This window comes from Danio aesculapii, chromosome 1 (genome assembly GCF_903798145.1).
Source record: "Danio aesculapii chromosome 1, fDanAes4.1, whole genome shotgun sequence".
NCBI classification, from domain to species: Eukaryota; Metazoa; Chordata; class Actinopteri; order Cypriniformes; family Danionidae; genus Danio; species Danio aesculapii.
In genome coordinates, this window is record NC_079435.1 from 29612285 (window position 1) to 29624729 (window position 12445).

At 35.9% G+C, this 12445-nt stretch overlaps 1 protein-coding gene across 1 annotated transcript in view; it reads right to left on the bottom strand.

Annotated features, from left to right (window-relative positions):
- Positions 1-7645, bottom strand: part of metap1d (methionyl aminopeptidase type 1D (mitochondrial)) — a 30161-nt gene extending 22516 nt beyond the window's left edge. Inside the window, exon 1 of the mRNA XM_056458510.1 lies at positions 7578-7645. Coding sequence (XP_056314485.1) covers positions 7578-7617 — 40 coding nt within the window. The 5' untranslated portion in view covers positions 7618-7645. The remainder of the gene's footprint in view (positions 1-7577) is intronic.
- Between the last annotated feature and the right edge of the window lie 4800 nt (positions 7646-12445).

Here is a 12445-nt window from a genome sequence, read left to right on the forward strand (position 1 = left end):
CCCCAAGAGAGCTTCCCAGCTACCTCCACATCGGCCATGGGACTGCGCCATAGACCTGCTTCCAGATGCTCCTATGCCCAGAGGTAGGATCTACCCGTTGTCCCTTCCGGAGACCAAGGCAATGGAGGAGTACATCCATGAGGCTCTGAGTCAGGGGTATATCCGTCCATCCACGTCACCTGCTGCCTCAAGTTTCTTCTTCGTGGCTAAGAAGGATGGAGGGCTGCGGCCATGTATCGATTACAGAACCCTAAATCAAGGTACAGTCAAGTTCCGGTATCCCCTTCCTCTCGTCCCTGCGGCCCTGGAACAACTCAGATCCGCCAAAATTTTCACCAAGTTGGACCTCCGCAGCGCCTATAACCTGGTGAGAATACGTGAGGGGGACGAGTGGAAGACTGGGTTTGTGACCCCTACAGGACACTACGAGTACCTGGTCATGCCCTATGGTCTGGTTAACGCCCCCTCCGTATTCCAAAACTTCATCCACGAAGTCCTCCGGGAGTTCCTCCATCTCTTCGTCATTGTATACATAGATGATATCCTGATTTACTCCCGGAGTGAGGCCGAACATCGCCACCACGTTGCGGAGGTCCTGAAAACCCTCAGGAAACACCGCCTGTACCTCAAGGCTGAAAAATGCTCCTTCCATTCACCATCTGTTCAGTTCTTGGGGTACATCATCGATCAAAGAGGGGTTCGTATGGACGAGGGGAAGGTCACTTCCGTCATCTCCTGGCCCGAACCAAAAACCATAAAGGAACTCCAACGTTTCCTAGGATTTGCTAATTTCTACCGACGTTTCATCCAGAATTACAGTCTCATCACCGCTCCGCTCACCAACCTGTTGAAAAATAAACCCAAAGCACTACCCTGGCCTCCCGAAGCCGCCGCAGCCTTCCAAAACCTAAAAGAATCCTTCACTCAAGCCCCACTGCTGACTCATCCTGATCCTGACTTGCCGTTTGTGGTCGAAGTGGATGCATCGACCACCGGAGTGGGAGCCATCCTGTCCCAGTACCACGGTACTCCTTCATTACTCCATCCATGTGCCTATTTCTCCCGGAAGCTCAGCCCGGCGGAAAGGAACTATGACATTGGGAATCGAGAACTTCTGGCCATCAAGCTCGCCCTGGAGGAGTGGCGACACTGGTTGGAGGGGGCCAAACATTCGTTCCAGGTGATCACAGATCATAAAAATCTCCAATACCTAAAAGATGCTAAAAGACTCTGTCCTCGTCAGGCCCGTTGGTCATTGTTCTTCTCCAGATTTCAGTTCTCTATCTCATATCGACCAGGTTCAAAGAATATCCGAGCAGACGCACTTTCCAGAATTCACGACCAGCATGAAATTATTGAGACACCGGCCAAGATCCTTCCCGATCAGATCACTATCTGTCCCATCCAATGGTCCGCTCCTACAGTAATCGCCACTCCAGAATCCAGAACTCCGCCGGGCTGTCCCCCCAATCGACGCTTCATCCCTGAAAACCAACGGGTAGATCTCATTCATTCCAGCCATACATCTCTGGGCACAGGACATCCTGGGGCCAACAACACCCTCTCGCTGCTATCCCAACGCTTTTGGTGGCCGAACATGGCGAGGGATGTGAGAAGATACGTCCAGGGCTGCAGAGAATGCGCTATGGCAAAGAGTCCTCGCCATCTACCTGCTGGTAAACTCCATCCCTTGCCCATCCCAAACCGCCCCTGGTCACACCTAGGAGTTGACTTCATGACAGACCTCCCATTGTCTGAAGGTAACACCTGCATTCTAGTCATCATAGATCGATTCTCTAAATTCTGTCGTTTGATTCCTTTGAAAGGTATACCCACAGCCCTAGAGACCGCCGAAAACCTGTTCAACCACGTCTTTCGAAATTTTGGGTTACCAGAAGATATAGTCTCGGATCGAGGACCCCAATTTATCTCCAGACTATGGAGAGCATTCTTCAGACTCCTAGGTGTGACCGTAAGCCTCTCGTCTGGCTATCACCCCCAAACCAACGGCCAGACAGAGAGGAAAATTCAGGAAGTGGGGCGGTTCCTCCGGACCTTCTGTCACGGTCACCAAAACTCCTGGAGCCAGTTTCTGGGCTGGGCGGAATACGCCCAGAATTCCCTGCGGCAACCTACCACCGGACTCACGCCATTCCAGTGCATCCTAGGGTTCCAACCTCCACTCTTCCCCTGGGATGGCGCACCATCTGATGTCCCCGCAGTGGATTACTGGTTCCGGGAGAGCGAGAGAGTCTGGGACGATGCTCATCATCATCTCCAGAGGGCAGTACGCAGAACAAAGGAGGTATCGGATAAGAGGAGGATTCCAGGCCCCATCTATACTCCAGGACAAAAGGTCTGGCTCTCCACCAGAGATATCCGGTTGCGACTGCCCTCCCGAAAATTAAGTCCCAGATTTGTTGGTCCCTTCACCATTCTGGAACAGGTCAACCCCGTCACATACAAATTACAGTTACCACCACAGTACAGAATCCACCCCACATTCCACGTGTCCCTTCTAAAACCCTTTCACGATCCTCTGATTCCCTCCACAGAGCCTGGCCATGAAGAGGAACCTCCTCCCCCCCTGATGTTAGAAGAAGGGGCCATCTACCAAGTCAAGGACATCCTACGGTCCCGGCGTCGTGGTGGTCAGCTTGAATACCTCGTCGACTGGGAAGGATACGGTCCAGAAGAGAGGTCATGGGTCTCCAGATCCGATATACTAGATCCCGCACTTATGGAAGAGTTCCACTCCAATCACCCAGAATTTCCAGCACCTCGAGGACGAGGTAGACCACCACGACGTCGGAGGTTCAGGCCCTCAGGAGCGGGCCCTGGGGAGGGGGGTAATGTCACGGATTGGCCAGGCTCTTCCACCAACATCACGCACCGAGCACCTTCACCTGAGTATTAACCACGCACAGCTGCACCCAATCACTCCCATTCACTATATAAGCACACACCTCACTTCACTCAGTGTCCGGTCTCGTTCCTACGAAGCGGACTCTGAGTGAACCACTTCCTAGGTTTCACTCCCCTACGATCTCAGCAATTATACTTAACTTTATTCTGTTTCCTTCTAGTCTGTCCAGTGTTCCCGGTGTCCTGTCAGCGTTGTGTGTCTCGTCAGTCTGTCTTCCCCGCAAGTCCTCTGGTGTGTGCATTCGGTCATCCTTCAGTGTTTGTCATCCCACCTGACAAAGAGGATCATCAGTTCCACTAAACTCCGTTCATCGCTCCATCAATATTCATTAATACTCTACTGTTGGAATAAACATTGTTTATACTCACTCCCCTTGTTTGTCCGTCTGCTTCCGTAACACACACACTGTAAAAAATTACAAGAACAATTAATCATGACAGCATTTGTTTTTAGTTCATTGTAACTTATTAAACTAAGTTAATCATCTTCTAACTTAATTTTATAAGTTTTATGTCAGTTAAACATAATTTAAGTTCAATAGACTATAAGGTTAATCTGATTCAGCCTAAAAAATTAAGGCAACCTGGATTTTTTTGGAACAACTTCGATTAACGGTGAAGAATTAAACTTAATTGAAATACCTGAATATATTTTATAAGGACCAATTATAATTTAAAATATATTTTTTCAACTACAGCTTTATAACATCAAAAACTACACTTGCATGGCTGTTTTATGACAATGTCAGATCTTCCAACCAAACTGCCATCAAGTAAAGTAAATTCAAATTAACAGATATTGCTTGCTCAGACCTGTAAAGCAGTCCTCAAACCCATTTCCTCTCTGAAAACAATGAACAAACAGTTCAATAAAATTACACTATGCAATGATCCTCACACATTATGAAGCTCGATTCTGAATCTGAACCACCAAAGAAAATAATCTGAGATCCTGCACCACACATCAACAAGCATGCAATAACTCATGTCAATGAGGACTGTAGAGATTAGTCTTGAGAAAGGAACTGTGACCAAAATGCAGTGGTCAAAAGCCCAAAATAAACACAGTTATACACAAGACAGGATTGAGTTACAAAGATGAAAAAAAAAATAGCGGTGACGAAGGGAGTAGCTCATATAGTCAGCGAGGGGGTGGTTGTTGGAGGGGTTTGGAATAAAGGCAGTAGTGGGTTAAACCCAGGGTGGGGTACACAGAGGCTGTGTGTAGTGACAACAATTTGGGTGGCAAAGAGCAAAGGATGTGGCCAAGGATGTGGATTGCACTGAATTCCCTTTGTGTGTGTGGTCGACATTATAGACTTAGTCTCTTGTTTTAGCTATAATATCTTTACTTCAGTACTGAGAAAACATCAGTGTCAACTGATAATCTTAATGTCCTTTTATTATCATTAGTTGCACTCTTCCTAATTCAAATACTACGGTGGGAGTGCAAATTATCATATGGATTTGTTTCTATTGCAAACCATGTCTTTTTCACAAGGAAGGTGCATATAGATTCTGAAGGCAGATACTGATAAGACCAGGCTCTGGTTAATGTGTGTGTGAACTTTGGGGGTTTTACAATGTGGTCATATGTTTTTTGATCAGTTTGTATGTCTCAGTATTTGGGTTTGGTCACATGGTCAAGAAAGATACAAAATAGGTGGTAAACCTTGCTCTGGTCTCTTTTCTTGCTCTGCGCTTTTCCCTGCTCTGCTCCTCTCCTACTCTGGACTCTATCTTCTCTGACTCCACTGCTATCAGGCTTTCTTTGGGGCCTATCCTGTACTTTTGTCTCTCTCTCCCTTACTCTCTCAGGTAAATTGATTTTACATTTAAGCTGGGTACAATTTTTTCATATGTTTTTATCATTTCATGTTTTATTATTTATTCAGTTATTATGTAACTAATTCAGTTGTAACCATGGCAAATTATTTTAAAAATAAAGTATTTTATTATTTAAAACTAAATAAATTTGTGAATAACTTTTGATTTAACATCAACACTTAATTGCTCCATATTGCAATACAATACAATCACATAATAGCAACGCTCTCCCATATTATAACTGCCCATATTTCTGTTTTTGGAATAAGATTGCAGAAGAATGGTTTGACTAGAAATTTACAGTTTTTCACCATCATACTGATAACTTTTTAGTCAATCAGCAAACTACTGTTCGAACCGCTGTAGTTAAAGCTTATCTTTACACAATCTTTCCAAAATGGTGTTCACCTTTGAAATTAGCATATCCCAATTCATAAACTATAAAAGCGATTTATTGACTTCACTTAAAAATGTTGTAAATCTTTTTTACAGCAATTAGTTGAATTAAAAAAGTGAGAAATTGGATCATCTTAAAATTGCCTTAAAATTGAATAAATTAACTATGTGCATAATTATAAACATTAAGTTGAGTCAGTTCTAATTAACAGTGGGCTTACTCACTTGTTTGAGAAAAGTAACCAATTGCTTTTTTTTTTTACAATCATTCTGTGTAGCTTTTATTTGAAATTGTCAACTAGATTTCAACCAAACTTGTACATTTCATCGCCATTTACTAAACTTTGCAACTTTTCTGAATTTTTTTTTCTATTGAACACAAAAGATATTCTGAAAAACGGTGAAAACATCTATACAAACAAAATGCCTATGAAAGTCAATGGCTATTTTTTTTAAACATTCTTCTGTATATCTTTATTTGAATTCAATAAAAGAAAGAAACTTCAATAAAAAAAAAATTGACACAAGTGGAGGATGAATAAACGATGTCAGAATTTTCATTTTTGTGTGAACTATATCTCTTGAATTATTTTATGATTACCTGATTGGTTAATCAGCTGACCCATTTTATGGTTATTATTAATGACGTCTACATGCCAATAATTCGATTTTAATACGATAAAGACAATACTCTGATTAAGAGTCTAAAATGTAAAAAGCTATTTTTTTACTAGCCTAATTTAATCCGATTAAGGTCAAAATCGAAATAAACAGAAATGGAATTAAGACATGTGGAGTATGCCTATTTTAGTGGCATTATTAAAGTGCAGTGCATATGTAAACACCATGCAATAAAACTATTACCATTGTGTAGGATTTTTGCCTGCATTTCACGAAAAGATGTGTTTGACACTTTTCTCTGCACCTATTGAGTCAAAGGACCACAGTTACCCAGTGATGGGTTGCAGCTGGAAGGGCATCCGCTATGTAAAACATACTGTATGCTGGATAAGTTGGCGGTTCATTCCGCTGTGGCGACCCCAAACTAATAAAGGGACTAAGCCGAAAAAAAAATGAATGAATGAATGACAACAAAATACATAATGAATTTAAAAAAAATGAGAAAATGTCAAAATAAAGAAATATTACTTTGAATGTATTTGCTTGTGCTTGTTTACTTGCTAATGATATTATTGAAATAGGTAAAGAACCGATTCATTTTCTAGAATTTGAATGAGATTGGATAAACCGTAACACTAGTGAAAATCTTAGAAATTATAAAACTGAATCACCACCCTGTTGACAGCAGAAGTTGTAAATCTTTGTGGACCAATATAAAAGATTTGCAGCACCAAAAGCAATTTTGAGTAGTAAAAAAAACTGCACTCACTTCTGGTTACATTTCATTTATATGTCTATATAAATGTATGTATATATATGTATGTGTGTGTACGTGTGTGTGTGTGTATGCATGCATGCATGCATGTAACATATAAACTCTGGCTAAACAGAGGGCTGTAATGCTACTTGCCCTGTTTACTTCGACTGGACCCACAAAGAATTTGCCAAACTAACAATAAAGAACAAGCAAGACATTTAGCCCTGCATTTCTTCGTCTTGGTATAACACTTCATTTTTTTTATTTTTTGTTCAATTTTATTGTAATATGACAAAACTGACATAAACCACCTTTTAGAATCATAAACTGACTGCCAAGTGCTAACAAACTAATAATCTAAATGTTGAAACTTGGCAGTCAGTTTATGATTATGGTTCTCTGTATAAGGTAGTTTATATGAATTTTATATGTATGTGTGTGTGGGTATGTGTATTAAATAGAACTTAAGGCATGTGTGAAAAAAGAAAGAAAGAAAGAAAGAAAGAAAGAAAGAAAGAAAGAAAGAATTTAAAATAACAATTTAGTAGCCTATACTTTATTATAAACTGGAATTTATTACACTTAGGGAAAAGCTGAATTTCAGTCGTTACTCCGGTTTTTAGAGAGAGTTGCCTTCTGAAATCATTTTAATATGCTGACTTCTTAAAAAAACATTTCACAAATCGTAATGAGTTTTGACCGTTATTATTTATACATTAATAAAACACCGAATCAATATAGAAGAGAATACAGGAACAAAGTTTTAGTAACCAAAATACAAGGTTGTGAGTTGCATGCATGAAAAGCCTAGGAGTTTAAAGTTAATTTGAAACTGAATTTGACAACTTACTGAAAGCATATAAAACAGCTGTAGGGTTTGCGGTTCATATCAATAGTTAGCTAAATTCCGCTTAGCCTGACGATAGGCGTTAATTGATATTTAGACATTAGGGAATAATGACTTGTTTAGTGACCATGGTCAGTCAGTCTTGAGTGTTTACGTTTTACAAACTAATGCCTGAACGTTTCGTAAAGTAAATTATAAACATACCTGTTCTGTGTAAGCATTGAGCGGCACAGGGCGCAGCCATGTTTTCCACAAGAAGAGGTCACGTGCTCGTCCAAACAAATAACAGCGCATATTTTACACTGAAGTATATTTCATAGAGCATATTAATCTAAAAACAGTAAAACTCCCTCATAGACGTTGAATAATGGTCAATTGTACTGCCATAAAATATCCTTAAATCTTCTGTTATTTTATATTTCTTATTGGCCCCAAAAGATTTCTTTTTTCTAATGTTTTTAATTTCTTTACCTGTCAAAACTGTCATTTATGTTTTTAGATGCAGTGTTTTTTTTTTTTTTTTTTTTTTTTTTTGTTGTTGTTTTTTTGACGACAACAAAAGTTTAACACTCTTTTGACCTTTGAATATGTGTGTATTTAAAATATTTTTTCTCTCTCTCTAGTTTTTGCCTTTTACGTTTGGCTTTTTTTTTTTTCATTACAAATTATATGTTGTAAGTCCCTTTATTTTAGCTAAAATATTGCTTCGATTTTGTAAACCAGCTGCAACAAATAATGACAATGTACATACAGATTCCTAGTGTGCACTCTTAACAAAAAGCACTTTTGTATTAACTTGTTAAGCAGGCATTTTGCCTTATTTCCATACATAATGACCCTCAATTTTATCTGGAGGGCTTGTACATTGTATGGGGCGAGTGAAAGGACTCAAGGCCCAGGGAGCATAAATGAGGGGTGTGAGGTCAAGGCAGATCTGCACCTGCTGCTGGTGGCAAAACCCCCTAAACCTCAGACACTTCCACAGTCGACAAAGCTCAGATACAGGTGTAAATATATATATATATATATATATATATATATATATATATATATATATATATATATATATATATATATATATATATATATATATATATATATATATATATATATATATATATATATATATATATATATATATACGTATGTATGTGTATATATGTATGTGTATATATGTATATACACACACACACACACACACACACAAAATGTCTGATAATATTTTTTTTCTTCAGGAGAAAGTCATTTGGTTTATTTCGGCTAGAATAAAAGTTACAATAGCTTTCCTATTTAGCTTATCCTGCCTAGTTATCCCAGTTAAGCCTTTAAATGTCACGTTAAGCTGTATAGAAGTGTCTTGAAAAATATCTAGTAAAATACTATTTACTGTCGTCATGGCAAAGACAAAATAAATCAGTTATTAGAAATTAGTTATTAAAACTATTATGTACATAAATTTGTTGAGAATCTTTTCTCTGTTAAATAGAAATTGGGGAAAAATAAACAGGGGGCTAATAATTCAGGCGGGCTAATAATTCTGACTTCAACTGTATGTATATGTGTGTGTAATATTATGTATCTTAATTAATATATCTTAATATTATGGTGAAATTGTATTTTCAGAAATTATATTACAAGGTTTAGTACTCTAAATGATGTGATAATCTCAATTACAGTAAAATATGTCCTTTCAGTGTTTTGTACATAGACTTGCATACAAATAAAAAATAGAGTTAATTTTAATTTGGCTACATTTATTGTTTCATTTTAATCACTTTCATAAGAGTTTGCAAAAATCTTTAAGTAAAACTCTACTTCAAATATACTAAAAGGAAACAAGCTTTTGCATTATACCCTAGAATACAAGTACATTAGCAGAGTGTGTTTGCATATACAGTAAAGCAATTTAGCTTTAATTCTGATTGTTTTGATTGTTTTATGTTCAATCTAACATGAGCATAAATGGTGTGGAACCCAGCATTTTTACGGTGTACTGTATATCTATTATCTTTTAATTTAGGTTATAGCCTAAATAGATTTAATACAGTATATCCGCATTTAGGCACACATATACATTTAAATAATAATAAAATATTTAAGCATTAAAAAAAGAAGAAAAATTCAAGTGTCCTGAATAAGAGCAGTTTTAATAAACTTTTTGTTTGTGCTCTCCTTAACAGTAGGTACAACTCCTTTAAAAAAAAAAAAAAAGGAGGAGGGTTGGGGGCTTGATTGTTTTATGTTCAATCTAACATGAACATGAATGGTGTGGAACCCAGCACTCCAAAATAAGTACTTCAAATGATGTGACAGTGTCATTTACAGTAAAATATGTCCTGTTAATTGTTGAATTTTAAATCACTAGTATAATGCATGTTAAATGGATAGTTGGATTGTGCCCAAATGAAAAAAAGCAGGTGAGAATTTAATTTTTGTGTCAACTGTCCTTTTAAAAATCTAGTTAATATAAATTGGATTATGTGATACATGAATACTGTATAAAAAGTACTTTCATAATGACTGAAAAGTATGTTATTTCACATATTTATATTTTGTGTTTTTGTGTAGAGTATGATTGCAGAGTGAAAACTTTTTTTTGCCTTTCCGTGTTGTTGTGTGAGTAACAAATAAAGGCAGCAGTGCATTTGTTTGTTCTGCTGAGAGTTATTAGAAAAACAGTTTTGGATCTGGCTAACACAGTACACACAAGCCTGTAATTTACCTATTTGAGGACCTGCGTCTATTTATATATATATATATATATATATATATATATATATATATATATATATATATATATATATATATATATATATATATATATATATATATATATATATATATATATATATATATATATATATATATATATATATATATATATATTTTTTTTTTTTTTTTTTTTTTTTTTTAAATCTAACTCTTAAGAGCTTGCTGACTGCAAAATGTTTAATGAAACATGGCTACTTTAGTCAAGGATCAGACCTGTGATTGTTTAGTGATCATTTGGTACTTGTATGTCTGAGCCTTTTGGTTCATCCCAGTGATTCAGTGAGGAATTTATTCTGCCCTCTATAGTGATCTTGGGTTCTGACTCATGTTTATTATCTGAATATAATTATATGAATGTTGATGTGAGCTCATTACAACTTTCAGGCTAAGACCTTTAAACCTTTAACATGGCAAACCGCTTTCAATCTGCACTGAACAAAATAAAGCTGCTTACATGGAAGTCTAGAAAATAAATATTTATTTATTTGTCAAACATTATTAGAACCCATTATTTATATTTTGGGAAATAATTGTCTTTCTACAGACTGAACAACATAAATGAATAGTTTATTTGTTGACAAACATGATTACTTTTAAGTGTAAGGTGTATATATAAATGAAGATTTTATTTGTTAACAGTTAACTGAATTAGCTACTTCCAAAACATTTGTTTGTAATAAATGTTTGACATTATTACAAGTGCTGTTAATATGATCGGATACATTTTAATATTGTGTTTTTAACAAACATTTGAAATGACATTTGCTGTTATTACACAAATATTTATGAAGTATTATATTTAAATATATAAACTTCTGTAAATACATTTGTAATTACACTGTTTACTTGCCCCTTAAATCTATCCATAAACATCCTATAACTGTTCTCCATATCACTGTAATACGCTATGAACAACTTTTTTTTGCAAGTATACAGTAAAGAGATCTTATTATTTAGCTGACCCATGAACTGACAATTAAAAGTTGTGTTTTTAATAACAAATATTTATATTGTTATAATTGATGGCTCATTGTTAATATTAGTTAATTTAATATGATCTTGTTGTAAAATATCCTTTGTTTGTTAAAATAGTTTTAACAGATCATAATCTATAATTGACATATATATTAACTAGCATGAGACTGAACTTAGTTGCTGTGATTGTTGCTGCATTGTTTGACATTTCTGAAGTATGCAATGTTTCTTTTGATCATTTTTAAACAGGATTTGAGATACTGAATAATCACTTATATTACATTGGTTACTCCAATGTTAACAGATTTGTTTGTTTTTTGTTTTAACAAATAAATAAATTGAGTTCTGGCGATTTTGACGTTCAGGGGTCTTTTTTTTGCAAGTGATGAGCGCATTAAATGGTTCTCTGCTGCCCTCTCATTGTCGAATAAAAACAAGCTTCTTAGAAAAGTAATAACGTGAAAAATGACAGAAACTTATTATTTGTTTTATTTATTTATTTGTTTGTTTTAACTTATTATTCCTTAAGTGAGCCAAGTAAAAAAGTATACTATTATATATATATTTTTGCTTTGTTTTATTTTATGTTTTTATGATTTTTATCATCTATCATATGATTAAATGAATTGTAGAATTAATATTGTTTTTCGTCAGGTTTTTTTTTTTTTTACAGTATATGGCCACTACATTTTGATAAATTAACACGGTGAATTCGATTATCCAAATCGCTACTACATAATCTGATTGTTTCATAAATATTTCATCTTTTTCTTTGTGCATGTCCTTCAACAACATGTCCTTGTGCATTATAAACCTTATATGTATGTACTTATATTTAATATGAATATGAATGTATGAATGGTGTGGAACCCAGCATTTAAATATTATCTATTATCTATTTATTTTGATTATAACCTAGATTTATTACATTGCGTCATTTATCATTTAGGCATAGATATGCATTATAAACAATGATAAAATATTAAGCATTAAATAAAGAAGAAAACCTGAAACACCCTTCTATTTCACAGAAACATAAATGTACTGAATACAAGCGGTTTTAATTAACTTTCTGTTTGTGCTCTACTTAACAGCAAGTCAAGTTCCTTAAAAAATAAGCTGATTGTCGAATTTTTGTTTTGTTTAATCTTTTGACATGGGCTAGTAGCCTTAACCTATACTGTAATTAAATATTTTCAGGTTACTAGAGCTAGAGCCATCAAAGATGTGTCGAACTTTTCGTGAATAATAAGGACTCTTCCGCCATCTAGTGGTGAATAGAGTGAATATTAACTCAGCTAAAATGATAGAAGCTTTTGCGGTTT